Genomic DNA, 15,272 nt, shown 5'->3' with positions numbered 1-15,272 from the left:
CCAAATTATTAGGCACGGTAGAATTTCTATACATTTGATATGTTTTAAAGAACTGAAAATGCTCATTTGTGGAATTTGCAGCATTTGGAGGTCACATTCACTGAACAAAAAAGCTATTTAACTCCAAAACATCCTAACAGGCCAAGTTACATGTTAACATAAGACCCCTTCTTTGATATCACCTTCACAATTCTTGCATCCATTGAACTTGTGAGTTTTTGGAGAGTTTCTGCATGTATGTCTTTGCATAAAGTCAGAATAGCCTCCCAGAGCTGCAGTTTTGATGTGAACTGCCTCCCACCCTCATAGATCTTTTACTTGATGATACTCCAAAGGTTCTCTGTACGGTTGAGGTCAGGTGAAGATGGTGGCCACACCATGAGTTTATCTCCTTTTATGCCCATAGCAGCCAATGACTCAGAGGTATTCTTTGCAGCATGAGATGGGGCATTGTCATGCATGAAGATGATTTTGCTCCTGAAGGCACGTTTCTGCTTTTAGACCATGGAAGAAAGTGGTCAGCCAGAAATGCTATTTACTTTACAGAGGTCATTTTCACATCTTCAGGAACCTTAAAGGGTCCTACCAGCTGTTTCCCCATGATTCCGGCCCAAAACATGATTTCTCCACCTCCTTGCTGACGTTGCAGCCTTGTTGCGACATGGTGGCCATCCACTATTCCATCCATCTGGACCATCCAGGGTTGCTCAACACTCATCAGTAAACAAGACTGTTTGCAAATTAGTCTTCATGTATGTCTGGGCCCACTGCAACCGTTTCTGCTTATGAACACTGTTTAGGGGTGGCCGAATAGTAGGTTTATGCACCACAGCAAGCCTTTGAAGGATCATACACCTTGAGGTTCGAGGGACTCCAGAGCCACCAGCAGCTTCAAATAACTGTTTGCTGCTTTGTAATGGTATTTTGGAAGCTGCTCTCTTAATCCAATGAATTTGTCTGGCAGAAACCTTCCTCATTATGCCTTTATCTGCATGAACTCTGTCTGTGCTCTGTTTCAGTCACAAATCTCTTCACAGTATGATGATCACGTTTTTGTGAAGTATCTAATTTTTTTTATACCTTGTCCAAGGAATTGCACTATTTAACGCTTTTCAGCAGCAGAGAGATCCTTTTTATTTCTCATATTGCTTGAAACCTTTGGCCTGCGTAATAATGTGGATCATCATTTTTAAGTACCGTATTTTTCGGACTACAAGACGCACTTTTTCCCCCCCAAAAAAGTGGGGGAAATGGGGGGTGCGTCTAATAGTCGAAATGCAGGCTTACCGTGGGGGCAGAGGTGCGGTGGCAGAGGTGCGGTGGCAGAGGAGGCGCAGTAAGTGGGGTCCCTTTCTCCGGTGAGGTGATGCAGCAGCCCGGTAAGCAGGAGAGCCGGGTGAATCCTGTTAGCGGTGGTGGCGGCCATTTTCCTGAGGCCGCGCGTGCGCAGATGGAGCGCTCTGCTTCCCGGGGCTTCAGGAAAATGGCCGCCGCGATCTGCGCACGCGCGGCCTCCCGCGGCCATTGTCCTGAAGCCCCGGGAAGCAGAGCGCTCCATCTGCGCACGCGCGGCCTCAGGAAAATGGCCGCCACCACCGCTAACAACAGGATTCACCCGGCTCTCCTGCTTACCGGGCTGCTGCATCACCTCACCGGAGAAAGGGACCCCGCTTACTGCGCCTCCTCTGTCGCTGCACCTCTGCCACCGCACCTCTTCTGCCACCGGAAGCCTGCATGGTAAGCCTGGGACCCCTCTCACGCCATACCTCCTCATCCCAGCACCTCCTCATCCCAGCATCACCCCACCTCTGCCGACACCTTGCCCCCTGTGACCCTGCTCTGCCACCACCAGCCCTCAGGTAAGATACTGTAAATTCGGACAATAAGACGGACCCCCATCTTATAAAAAAAATCTTTTTTTCTGCAATTTTCACCCCAAATTTGGGGTGCGCCTTATGGTCCGGTGCGTCTTATAGTCCGAAAAATACGGTAGTTTTCCTTTAATTAGAATCACCTGGAAAACTAATTATCACATGTGTTTAAGATTGATTTCAGTTATCTATTGAGCCCTGAGACAATACCATCCACAAGTTTATTTGAAAAACAAAAACAATTAAATCTTTATGACATCCAATTTGCATAACAATTTGGAACACAGTGTAATTAGAGAATGGGGCTCTGGAGTTCAGCCCCTTAGATAAAGGATGGAGCAGTGGTGCACTTGGGGGACCATCATTCCTTTTAAACTTGGTATTGGAGGGTCTCGTTCTCAGGATTGGTGGGGGACCCAGCTGTGAACCCTTGATGATCAGCAAATTATCACCAGAACTTATGTGAAAAAGGGAACAGCTGAGCATTAGGTATTGGTAATGAAGGGGTACCATAGTAAGAAATTGATAGCTTAGAACTTGTCGATTTGTGTACTTCTGCCCACTGAGACCCTCAGAATCACCTGGAGGAACTTCTGCCCCATCCCCCAACTGCAGGAATTAACGATTGAATAGAGCACTAAAGTACATGTTCATAACTTCTTCTTAAAGAAATGCTCTTTTATAATATGAAAAATGGTTCAAGCAGCAGCAGATGAGGAACAGATGATAAACCTAGAAGTTTTATTGCAATTTACCTATTTCTCTCATCCTCCTCCAAGGGAGGAAGGGCATAAATATCGTCTTCTTCCTTTTTCCGTACATGTGAGAGGCTCGGATAGTCTTCATCGCTTTAAAAACAGAAGAGACATCAATTGACTTGTAGCCACATTAGAAAGTAACACCAGAGCTGCCTGACACTTGGGGCACATACCTCTGCTTAGTCCCAGATAAGGCAGCTTTAATAGCTTGTCTTTTTAAGAAGGTTTTGAGTAACTTCTCATTAGTTTTCTTGGCCTCACTAGCTGCTGTATCTTTCTTCTGTCGTCTTTTTGCCTAAATTTGAGAACACAGAAAAATACCTCTTTGTTCAGTATGGCTAGTCATTTGAGAACAGTCTCGGTTTTCTTGTGACAACTACGAAGAAGCAGATACTTACTAGAGTCTGTTTCTTTAGGAGCGGTGCTTCTCCGTCAAACACAAATATGGGCCGGATTCTGAAGAACAACAACTTACACAGTCGATGGAATAAGGTGAGCAGATGAGCGTTCTGCATGGCATTCCCATGACGATCTCTTGCGCCTTTTATCGCTTGATTCAACCAAATGCTGATATCTTAAGAGATTGTTAATGAAAACACTACGATTCCCACATTATACAGGGAACAGAAGGAGAGAAAATAGAATTATTCTTACCGTTAATTCGGTTTCTAGGAACCTTCCACGACGGCATACGGAGGTTGCCTCTTTGCCCTAACGGGGAACAGGAAATGGAGAGGTTAAAAGGCCCTCCCACCTCCCTCTCACCAGTGACTTATAACTGAAAACCATAGCACCGGTTTACCTTAACTCCCAGATTAAAATCCAGGAGCACATAGGGAGGGAACTAGCGCCGTCGTGGAAGGTTCCTAGAAACCGAATTAACGGTAAGAATAATTCTATTTTCTCTAGTCACCTTCCACGACGGCATACGGAGGAATACCAACTAATTTTGGCGCTAGGGAGGGACAACAGCCTGGAGTACTTTCCGGCCGAAGGCTAAATCCTTGTTGGACATTAAGTCTAGTCTGTAATGTCTGGAGAAAGTATGCAACGAAGACCACGTGGCTGCCCTGCAGATTTGCTCCGTTGATGCACCTGCTCTTTCTGCCCAGGAGACTGAGGTTGATCTAGTCGAATGAGCTTTGATTCCCACTGGAGGAGTTTTATCTTGAGCGAGATATGCTTCTGCTATCGCTTTCTTTATCCAGTTGGCAATAGTGCTTTTTGCTACTTTCTTTCCTTTATTTTGTCCTGATGGATGGACAAATAGGTTCTGATCAATTCTGTAAGAGCTGGTTTGCTCTAGGTAAAATAATACAATGCGTCTGACATCCAGAGTATGAAATTTTTCTTCTTTTGCATTTTTTGAGTTTTGGCAAAAGGAAGGTAAAATAATTTCCTGAGAGCGGTGGAAATCTGGATACGACCTTTGGAAGAAAGGAAGGGTCAAGGCACAGTATTATAGAGTCATCTCGGATAGATAAGTATGGTTCTCTTATTGAGAGGGCCTGTAATTCTCCTATCCTCCTTGCTGAGGTAATGGCCACTAGAAAAATTGTTTTATAAATCAGATTTTTCTGAGAGCAGGAGGATAAAGGTTCAAAGGGTGGACCTATAAGTCCTTGTAATACCAGATTCAGGTCCCATATTGGTACTGTTATTTGTTTTTTAGGGTTCATTCTGGAAGCGGATATCATGAACCTCTTAATCCATCGATGATTCGCCAGATCTTGGTCAAATATTGAACTGAGGGCGGAAACTTGGACTTTTAGGGTGCTAGGCCTGAGACCTAATTCTAAGCCTTTTTGCAGAAAATCTAGAACTTGTGATAAATTCGGATTGAAGGGATCCGGTACTTCAGGAAGACAAAAAGATGAGAATTTCTTCCATATTTTATTGTATATAGCAATGGTTACCGGCTTTCTTGATTTTTGAAGTGTGGAGACCACTGCCTCTGATAGTCCTTTGGCTCTCAACACCTGGGCTTCAGTAGCCATGCCGCCAGGTTCCATTTGTGGACATCTAGTAGATGGATTGGCCCTTGAGAGAGAAGGTTTTCTTCTATCGGAAACTGGAATGGCCCATCCACCTGTAAATCCACTATCATGTTGTACCAACTCTTCTTTGGCCACAAAGGAGCTACCAATATAGTTGGTGTCTGTTCTTCCCGAACCTTCTGCAAGACTTTGGCCAATATCGGAATTGGTGGAAACGCATATGCCAGTCGAAAATTCCATTTCTGGACCAATGCATCCACTCCTCTGGAGCCGTCTCTGGGGTTTAGGGAGAAGAAGGTTTCGACTTTCGCATTTTGCCGGGACGCAAAGAGGTCGATTTCTGGAAAACCCCATTTGTTCACCAGCATCTTGAAACTTTGGTTGCTCAAACACCATTCCCCGGGATGTATGTCCCGACGGCTTAGATAATCTGCCTGAGTGTTGGATGAGCCTTTCAGGTGAACTGCCGTCAGGGATAACAGATGTCTTTCTGCCCAGGAGCATATCCGGGCAGATATGTTCTTCAGGTTGTTGTTTTTTGAACTGCCCTGATGTCTGATGTGAGCCACTGTGGTCACATTGTCCGAATATATTCGAACATGATGTCCCTTGATAAGGTGACCCCCTATCAGAAGGGCTTCCTCTACCGCTTTTAGCTCTCTGTAATTGGATGATTTCTTTCTTGTCGATTGGTCCCAGAGCCCCTGGAAAGGGGTGTGATTTATCATGGCCCCCCAGCCTCTTTTGCTGGCATCTGTTGTAACAGTAGTCAGAGGGACTTGTGTCCAACTGACTCCTTTTTGTAGATTTTTTGGGGCCATCCACCATGCCAGGGAGGCCTTGACACGGCCCGGTGTATACAACCTCCTGTTCAAAGAACTGGGCTGACCGTTCCAATTCTGTAGGATATGTACCTGAAGAATCCTGGAATGGGCTTGGGCCCATGGCACCGATTGGATGCAAGCTGTCATCTATCCTAGCAGAGACATGCCTTCTCTGACTGTAGGGGATCTGGTGTCTCTGAACATCTTGACCTTTGATAGCAGGGTTAGACGAAGTTCCAATGGGAGGAAGGACATTTGTTTTGCAGAGTCCAGAAGAACTCCCAGGAATTTCCTGCATTTGGAGGGTCGTAGATGAGATTTTTCTAAGTTCGGCACCCATCCCAGAGATGTCAGAATATCGAGTGTCTCCGATACATGAGACTCCAGAGCTTGTTTGGCGGGAGCCACTAACAAAAGGTCGTCTAAGTACGGCACTATACAGACGCCTTGCCTCCGGATAAAGGAGACTACTTCCCCCATTATTTTGGAAAATACTCTTGGAGCAGAGGAGATCCCAAACGGAAGGACGTTGAACTGATAGTGCTCTATCAGACGTCCCTTCTGCACTGCAAACTTTAGGTATTGGCGATGTCTCTGGTGAATGGGGATGTGAAAGTAAGCATCTTTCAAATCGATAGTGGCCATGAAGGAGTGCGGGCTTATCAAGGGAATCGCATTTTTCACTGATTCCATCTTGAATTTTCGGTATTTGACATGCCGATTGATGCCCTTTAGATTTATAATGATACGGGACTCGCCCGATGGTTTGGGAACCAGAAATAGATGAGAGTAGTGTCCCCGATCCCTCTCTGATTCCGGAACCCGGGATATCACATTTGACATCTCTAGGGTCCTGAGACCCGACTCCAGAATTGACTGGTCTTTCAAGGAGGGAAGGGAGGTAATCTTTAGACCCCGTGGGGGGGAGGAAACAAATAGAAGACCCTATTTGATGATTTTGAGGATCCAGGGGCAATTGGAGATTTTTTGCCACTGGAGAAAAAATTTTGAGAGTCTCCCCCCCACCGGGTCGAAGTCACCGCTTCTCCTGTTGAGACTGCTGCTGCTGTTGTTGAGGGATAAGGATGTTTCTCCCCCCTCCCTTCGGGTAACTCCACCTCCCAGACTTGCCTTTCCCTCTCAGAGGTTTGGCCCTGAAAGGGACGAAAAACTTCTTTTTAGGAGTTTTTTGCTCTGGGAGGGCTTTCTTTTTATCGGTAGCCTTCTGCAAGATGTCATCCAGGGAAGGTCCGAAGACATAGTTACCTTTAAATGGTATGGCGCATAATTTGGCTTTGGAGGTGATATCACCGGACCACATTTTTAACCAAAGCGCCCTTCTAGCCGAATTGGTCTGTACTAATGACCTGGCAGCAATTCTGATGGTTTCCATAGAAGAGTCTGCTAGAAACCCCGTGGCTCTAAGGAGACTGGGTAGTGATTCCAACAATTCAGCCCTAGATGTACCCTGGGATATATGGGATTCTAGTTCACCTAACCAACGGAAAAGTGCTCTAGCTACGCAGGTTGAAGCAATGTTGGCTTTGAGGGCTACCGAGGAGGTTTCCCACGATTTTTTCAACAGACTTTCAATTTTTCTGTCCATTGGGTCTTTTAATTGAGACGAGTCTTCGAACGGAAGAGCCGTTCTCTTAGCCACTCTTGCCACCTGTGAATCAACTTTCGGAACATCCCATTTGGTTAAATCCCCTTCTAGGGGGAATCTATGCTTCATCTCGGATGGAGTACTGAGACGTTTTTCAGGTAGTTCCCATTCTTGATCGATCATATCAGATATATTTGAGTGGATCGGGAACCCCACCCGTTTACCCTTGGATATACCGCCAAACATCTGGTCCTGTATGGACTGTGGCTCTGGCTCTTCCTCCAGCCCCATAGTACTGCGTACGGCAGCTACTAGATCCTCAACCCATTCTGAAGAGAAAAGATACTTCCTGACTTCAGAGGTTATAGGGGACGTAGGTTCCTCCCGTCTACCTGAGGATGAGGCATAGGAGAGGTCTGATTCAGATTCCTCCTCCTGTATTTTCCGTTTTTTAGCTGGGGAGAGTGGCTGAGAGGGTGGGGGGGTAAAGTCCGCTAGGGAGGATTGCACCTCTTGTTTGACCAAGGAGCGTATTTCTTCTAGTAAAGAAGGTTGCTCTGCCCTGACAATCTTGTCAGTACAGGTCTTGCAGAGTTTTTTCTCCCAAGATGGTGGCAGCTTAATATTACAGATGGCACACTTCTTTTTTGTAGTAATTTTGGGGGTAGACTTTTCTCCCTGTAAGAGAGGGGAGAGAGAGTCATGCTAATAGTAAAAAAAAAACCCAAATACTAACTAAAGGACCCCCTGTCGGGGGCGTGTCCTAGCTGGCCATGTGAGTGGAAGCAGGGAAGAGTGCTCCTGCTGCCATAAGGACAAAAATCCTGCTTTAACCCCGATTTTCGGGTAAACTCACCTAAATCCGGCTGGCTGAAGGTCCGGAGAGGGCAGCGGTGCGGAGCAGCAGGTCCGGAGTCGGCAGCGATGACCAGGAGGCGGCAGAAAGACGCTGGCACCAGCGATGCAGGAGCCAGCCAAGATGGCTCCGATGCTAGGGAGGACGCCGAGAAGGAGAACGCCGCATGTCAGCGACGCATGGAGGTGGCCGCAAAGCTGACCAGGAAGAGGAAGCAAGCACAGCCGAGCAGCATGAGGTACAGAGGGGGAAGGAGAGAGGCAGCATGGCTGGGGCTAGTGGGGGACCTGAAGCCATATCACAGGGAGAGGAGCCGACTCTTAGAGATGTTATCACACTGATCTCTTCATGTCAGCAATCCCTGAACTCCTTGGCCCAGCAGATGCAGGAAGTTAAAGGGGACACGGCACAGATTAATGCGGCTCTGCAGAAAATGGACAAACGTATAGGAGTGGTGGAGGAGAGGGTGAGCACGGCAGAAGATCACATAGTTAAGCTACAAAAAGCTGAAAAGAAGTTCGCCCAAGCAATAGCCGAGCTCGCTGCCAAAAATGAGGATCTGGAAAATAGATCCAGAAGAAATAATATACGTATAGTGGGGCTGCCTGAAAAGACTGAGGGGAGAAATCCCACTGAGTTTGTGGAGAACTGGCTGCTGGAGAAGATTGGGAGCACAGTGTTGACAAAAGTCTTTGCTGTTGAACGTGCTCATAGGGTCCCGCCACAGCCCCCTGCCCCAGGAGCGAATCCCCGTACCATGCTTGCTAAAATACTGAACTACAGGGACAGAGACATTATCCTCAGAAAGGCTAGAGAGATGGAGGATCTGACGGCTGGAGGTCAGAAAATCGCCATTTATCCGGATTATTCCGCTGCAGTTCAGAAGCAGCGGATGAAGTTTACTGGAGTCAAGCGGCGACTGAGGGAGCTGGGAGTGCAGTACTCAGTGATGTTTCCCGCCAAGCTGAGACTGGTGGCTTTTAATAAGACACATTTCTTCCTGACACCGGAGGACGCTACCCAGTGGCTTGATACTCATGAGAAAAAACTTAAGGGAATGGGCGACTGACATTTCGGCGAGATCCAGTTGGGATTTGTTTTCTCTGTCGATGGAGGAGAGTTCTGCGCTCGTTAGCAATGGTTAAAGAGTTGAGCAACTGTTGGGGGTTTTGCTGGGCCATATTGAAGGAATGGCCGGAGGAGACAGTACCAACTACTAAGTACGGGGGAGGAGGGTTATGCTGGGTACTGTGAACTGGTTTGGTACTTTTTCTATATGTTAATATAAGTTGAAATGTTAAGATACAATAAAGTGAAAGTTGGGGGGGAAATTGTGATTGCTATGGCAGCGGGACGCGAATGGAGAGGGTTAAGTAAGGGAGAGTGTTCGCAGTGGGCAGTGGAGCCCCACTCTTGATGAGAGGAAGAATGCGTTATATTGGGGGGGTTAGGGGGGCAAGTTGGGAGGGGGCAGGGGGGGTGGGAGGGTTGGGGCAGCTCATACTTGGGAAATTGGATACTTTAAGAAATGATGAGCCACATGATGGGAGATTGTATTAAAATATTGAGTTGGAATGTGAGAGGTCTGGCAGATAAAACACGGCGGGCGGCAAGTCTGCAGTATGTCCGAGAACAGAAGGTCTCAATGATATGTTTGTTACAGACACATTTAGTGCGGGAGAGGGTGAACGTACTGAATGGGCGCTGGATACAGAGGGCGTATCATTCTACTTTCTCGACGTATTCTAGGGGTGTGTCTGTGTTAATACCTGCGGGGGTGCAGTATGAGGAGGTAATGGTAAAAGAGGATGTCGATGGTCAGTATGTGGTGGTGAAATGTAAAATGAATGGAGTATTGATGTGTATAGTGGCAATGTATATTCCGCCCCCATACTCAAGCAAGAAGATAAGAGAGGTGCTGGAGAGGGTAGAGCGCTGGGGACCGTTACCATTACTAATTATCGGCGACCTTAATAATATATGTGATGACTTTTGGGATAAGAACAAAAACCCCCAGAATAGGACGGCGGGACATACCACTACGTTTGGGACTTATGTCGGGGAAGTGGGCATGGTTGATTTATGGAGAGTTAGGCATATCGGGGAAAGGGCGTATTCATGCTACTCACCAGCTCATGGTACGCTGTCTAGGATTGATCTGGCACTGGGTAACCGATTACTAGATACGATGGTAAGGGACGTGAGATATTTACCTAGGGCTCTCTCAGACCATAGTCCAGTTGAAGTGGAATTTCGATCAGTGGGGACACGGAACGGGAGCAGAAGTGAGTGGAAAATTCACCCTAATTGGCTACACAGTATAGACTTGGAGAAGATTAAGAAGGAATTGGTGGAATTTTTTGAGATAAATGAGGGTAGCGTAGATGTGCTTACTGTGTGGGAAGCCATGAAAGCGTACTTGAGAGGGCTGTTGTTTAGGGATATTAGCAGGTGTAAGCGGAAATCGAGAGAGGCAGAGAGGCTGGCGATAGATGGGCTGAGGGTGGCTGAAGATGAGATGGTAATAATGGGTACTTTGGAGGCTGGGAGGAGGTTAAAGGCAGCTCAAAGCCAGCTAGAGGCGGTCTTGCTGAGTAAGGCTGAAAGGAAGAGGGAATTCATGAATTTGGCCTATTACCAGGAGGGTGAATCAGTGGGTCATTTGCTGTCGCTGGTGGCATCTGCCCAGAGAAATACTTCCTTTGTTCACTCTTTGGTGACTGGGAGTGGTGTTGCTGTTTCTGAGACTTCAGAGATTTTGGAGACTTTTGCAGATTTTTACGCAGACTTATACTCCTCTCGGGTAGATGGGTCAATGGAGGACACAGTGGCGTTCCTTGAGGAGTTGGAGCTCCCGAGGCTGAGTGACACAGCTAGGGAGGATTTGGAGGCTCCCATTACGGAGGAGGAACTGGGACGGGCATTGCAGTCGATGGCTAATGGGAAGGCGCCTGGCGTAGACGGATTTCCTGCCGAAATTTATAGAAGCTTGGGGGAAGTGTTGATCCCTAAATTGAAGGCGGTCTTGGAAGAGGCTACCGGCATCTATGCGGGAGGCCACAATAGTGGTGATTCCAAAGGAGGGGAAAGACCCGACACAGCCGGATTCATATCGGCCAATTTCTTTGCTTACTATCGACGTTAAACTCCTGGCTAAGGTGTTGGCGATGAGGTTGAAAAGTGTTATTTCTGGCCTGATACACTCAGACCAGTCTGGCTTTATGCCTGATAGGTCAACTGCGATTAATCTACGAAGGCTGTATATGAACTTGCAACTCAAAGCCGATAACTGTGGCCAGAGAGTTATTGCATCTTTAGACGCTCACAAGGCGTTCGATAGTGTGGAGTGGGGGTATCTCTGGCAGGTGTTGCGAAGAATGGGGTTTGGACCGCAGTTCATATCATGGATTCAATTAATGTACTCGATGCCGATGGCCAGGGTTAGGGTAAACGGGGAGTTGTCACGGACCATACAATTGGCTAGAGGGACGAGACAGGGGTGTCCGCTTTCCCCCCTTTTGTTTGCTCTGGTGGTGGAACCACTGGCCGCTACGCTTCGACAGTCTGATGAGATGACGGGGTTTAAATATGGGGTGATTGAAGAAAGGGTGGCGTTGTATGCGGATGACATTCTGCTATTTCTGGCTGACCCGGCTGCATCCTTGGAGGGAGCCATTGGGATTATTGAACGATTCGGATCAGTGTCGGGACTTAGGATAAATTGGAGTAAGTCTATCTTGTTTAAGGTGGACGATGTGGATGGGGAGCCATTGGAGGACGGGCGACTGGAGGTGACGAGTAAATTTAAGTACCTGGGAATATGGGTATCTATGCCGGTCACTGACTATATACATGAGAATCTGACTCCAATCTTAGGTGCCCCCTCAAGGAAAAAGCAGATGCATGGCTTAAGCTACATTTGTCTGTGGTAGGCAGGGTGAATCTTATCAAAATGATTCTGATGCCGAAAATACTGTATATTCTTCACAATGCGCCGGTTTGGATACCACGTGGGAAATTTAGACAGATCAACTCTCTGTTTAGGAATCTGATTTGAGGGAGGCAGCATCCGCGTATCAAACTGGAGACACTTCAGCGACCCAAGGATGATGGGGGTCTGGCATTGCCTAACCCTGAGTTGTACTTTCTTGCAGCCCAGAGTCAGCATTTAAGGGGCTGGGCGCATGAGGGGTCATCTGGGGCAGTACAGCGGTTGATGGAGGTGGTGACAAAAAGAAGGCCAGTGGTGCAATGTTTGGAGGATGGATCCTTGGAGAGTTTGGGGAAGCTATATCCGACTTTGCTGTTGATACGCAAGCTGTGGAGTAGATTGAGGCACATACGTGGGATCATGGACTTGACTAGATACTCGCCGCTATGGCATAATAACAATCTGAAAGAATTTGAGGCATTGGGGGTACTGATAGAGTGGTTGGGCAAAGGGATTCAGTATGTGTATCAAATAATTGAACAAGGTGAACTGAAATCATTTTCCCAATTGCAGGCGGAATTTGGTCTTGGGTCTGCAGGGGAGTATCAATATTTGCGGATGAGGCATGCCTTTGGAGCTCAGAGTAGGAACGGAGGTATTAGGATTCAAAGGGATATAGTACTGGAGTATGTGTGTAATGATGGGACGACTGGAGGGGTCATATCCACTCTGTACAGGGATCTGTTGCACACTTTTCTATTGGGGTTTCCAATAATGGCAAGAGCTAAATGGGAAAGGGATTTGGGCCCAATAGATAACGAGACTTGGGAGTCGGTGTTGGAATGGATCCCAAGACTGTCGCTGAGTGAACCGTATAGACTGTCACAGCTCTATGTGATACACAGAGTTTATAGGTCTCCGATGGTGCTATATAAGGCAGGATTGCGTAATGATTCTGAATGTCCGAGGTGTAAGTCTACGGATGCAGACATTTTCCATATGATGTGGACATGTCCGAGGTTGGCTGCCTTCTGGGTGGTAGTTTTGAGTCGTATGGAAGGTGCGTATGGATGCATGGTGCCAAGGGATCCAGTTGTCTGTTTGTTGGGATGCGTGGATGAGATTGGAGTGGATAAACACCTAAAGATAGCTATAGCCAGATTGTTGTATTAGGGAAGAGCCGCCGTCATTGTAGGGATTAGGGAAGAGCCGCCGTCAAGAGGAGAGTTCCTCCAGTATGTGAAACAGGGCCTGACACTAGAAAAAGGGATTTATAAGAAGAAAGGGAAAACTGAAACGTTCAATAAAATGTGGTCTCCATGGATTGCTATGGCATAGTAATGTGAAGTGTGGCTTATACGAATGGTTGAGGGATTAGATACTCTATTGTTTTAATGATGGTAGTAATTAACAAGATGAGCTGCTTTGTGGGGTGGGGGTGGGGGGCTTTGGGATCGAAGGGGGCTGTTTGAAGGGGGAGGGGGGGGGAAATAATCTATATTGAAAATGTAAATGTAACATGTTAATTGCCTTGTTATTCTTAATAAAAATTTATTTGAATTAAAAAAAATGGACCCCCTGTCCCTGCGGCACTTACTGTGGCAGGGGCAGCGCTGGGCAGGTACTGCTCTCCATGATAGGACAGTCTTACCTGCGATGACTTCTGGCAGGTTTTATGCTCTGCGGCATGTCCCAGCCCCCAGCGATTGTGAAATTCCTCCTCCCCTCCATGGTCCGGGTGGAGGACGCCGTCCTGCACGAGATACCGCCAGTGGAAGTGCCTTCAGGGCGCCCAGAAAAGACCGGAAGTGACGCGCGCGAACACTTCCGGGTGGCCAGCGGCATGTGGAGGAGAGGACACCGGACAGCTCCAGGAGGACTCCGGATAGGAACGTTAGCCTGCTTTGCCCTCACGGGGGCGCGGGAAGGCTAGGACCAGGTCCCGAGGACACCGCAGCGTGGTGCGCCGGGAGCAGCATAAGTGGGGAGGTAAGAAACGACCCCATGCTGCCCGGTTTATCATTAGGCAGAGCCTATGTAGCAGTAGTTACCGGCCACCACTGCGTACGAAGTAAACCTCTCCTGTCCCATGGGGAACAGGAAAGACACTGGTGAGAGGGAGGTGGGAGGGCCTTTTAACCTCTCCATTTCCTGTTCCCCATTAGGGCAAAGAGGCAACCTCCGTATGCCGTCGTGGAAGGTGACTAGAGAAAACAAGGATAGCTTTACTATTTATTAGCTAAATTCACATAAACAGATAAAAAAAAAAAAAATAATAGATTTGTCTGATTTTCAGAAAGTCACCATATGGCATTCGTTTTTATATAGACATTAATAAAATTTACAAGACCCAAAAAAAAGTTACAAATGTTAATACGGTAATTGCAATAAATTTAAAAAAAAAAAAAAACACCTTAAGAATTGGATGCTGTATGGGATCCAATTTTTTCACACAGCCTAACGTAATAACACTGGTCTGAGTGCTGACCATGTGAAGTCCATTTTTTTTTCACGGACACGAAGATACGATCGTGTAAATGTACCCGTACACGCAGTGATGGCTGGGCAAGGAATCTGGTCAATAATTACACCATCAGTAAAACTGTGGCTTAATAAGGCAGACGCCAGGAAATTGCAACAACATGACAATTTGCCAAAATTTTACAAAAAAAAAAAAAACAGACATAAAACACTACCACAATTCTGTAGTAAGCACCCCATTTAAAACAAAGTTTGTCTAGACTGTGTGAATAGGCCTTAAGGTAGGCTTTAAAGGGACACTGTCACCTGAATTTGGAGGGAACAATCTTCAGCCATGGAGGCGGGGTTTTTGATTCACCCTTTCCTTACCCGCTGGCTGCATGCTGGCTGCAATATTGGATTGAAGTTCATTCTCTGTCCCCCGTAGTACATGCCTGCACAGTGCAATCTTGCCTTGCACAGGCGTGTACTATGGAGGACAGAGAATGAACTTCAATCCAATATTGCAGCCAGCATGCAGCCAGCGGGTAAGGAAAGGGTGAATCAAAAACCCCAAAACCCCGCCTCCATGGCTGAAGATTGTTCCCTCCAAATTCAGGTGACAGTGTCCCTTTAAGTAGGAAGGTGTAAAGCCGCAGTGCCAGAGGTTCAATATGCGATAGGAAACCAAAAGAGGTGTAGATGCGGTTTTATTCATGAACGAATTTCAAGGTAATCCAACCTCTTCATCAGGACACCCACTGTGGTTTGTCCAGATGGAGAGATTGGATTACCTCGAAACACGTTGACCAATAAAGCCGCATCTACACTTCTTTTGCTTTCCCATCATATACTGAATCTATGGCAGTGCGGGGAATGGTCACCGACCAAGGCCCATTACAGGATGTGAATCCAGTCAGGGACCGACTAAGCAAGCAAAATAATTCTACAAGATTGCATTATGGAGAC

General features: G+C 47.0%; 1 protein-coding gene across 2 annotated transcripts in view; it reads right to left on the bottom strand.

Annotated features, from left to right (window-relative positions):
* The window catches only part of ERCC5 (ERCC excision repair 5, endonuclease), a 92,813-nt gene that overhangs the window by 69,139 nt on the left and 8,402 nt on the right, over window positions 1–15,272 (bottom strand). For both annotated transcript variants that reach the window (XM_069757960.1, XM_069757959.1), the window contains exons 3-5: window positions 3,028–3,203; window positions 2,803–2,924; window positions 2,627–2,719 (exon numbers count right to left, since the gene is read on the bottom strand). In XM_069757960.1, the coding sequence (XP_069614061.1) occupies window positions 2,627–2,719; window positions 2,803–2,924; window positions 3,028–3,203 (391 nt within the window). The remainder of the gene's footprint in view (window positions 1–2,626; window positions 2,720–2,802; window positions 2,925–3,027; window positions 3,204–15,272) is intronic.

The sequence above is a fragment of the Ranitomeya imitator genome, chromosome 3, assembly GCF_032444005.1.
Source record: "Ranitomeya imitator isolate aRanImi1 chromosome 3, aRanImi1.pri, whole genome shotgun sequence".
Classification (NCBI taxonomy): domain Eukaryota; kingdom Metazoa; phylum Chordata; class Amphibia; order Anura; family Dendrobatidae; genus Ranitomeya; species Ranitomeya imitator.
This window is presented reverse-complemented; position numbering and strand designations above follow the sequence as displayed.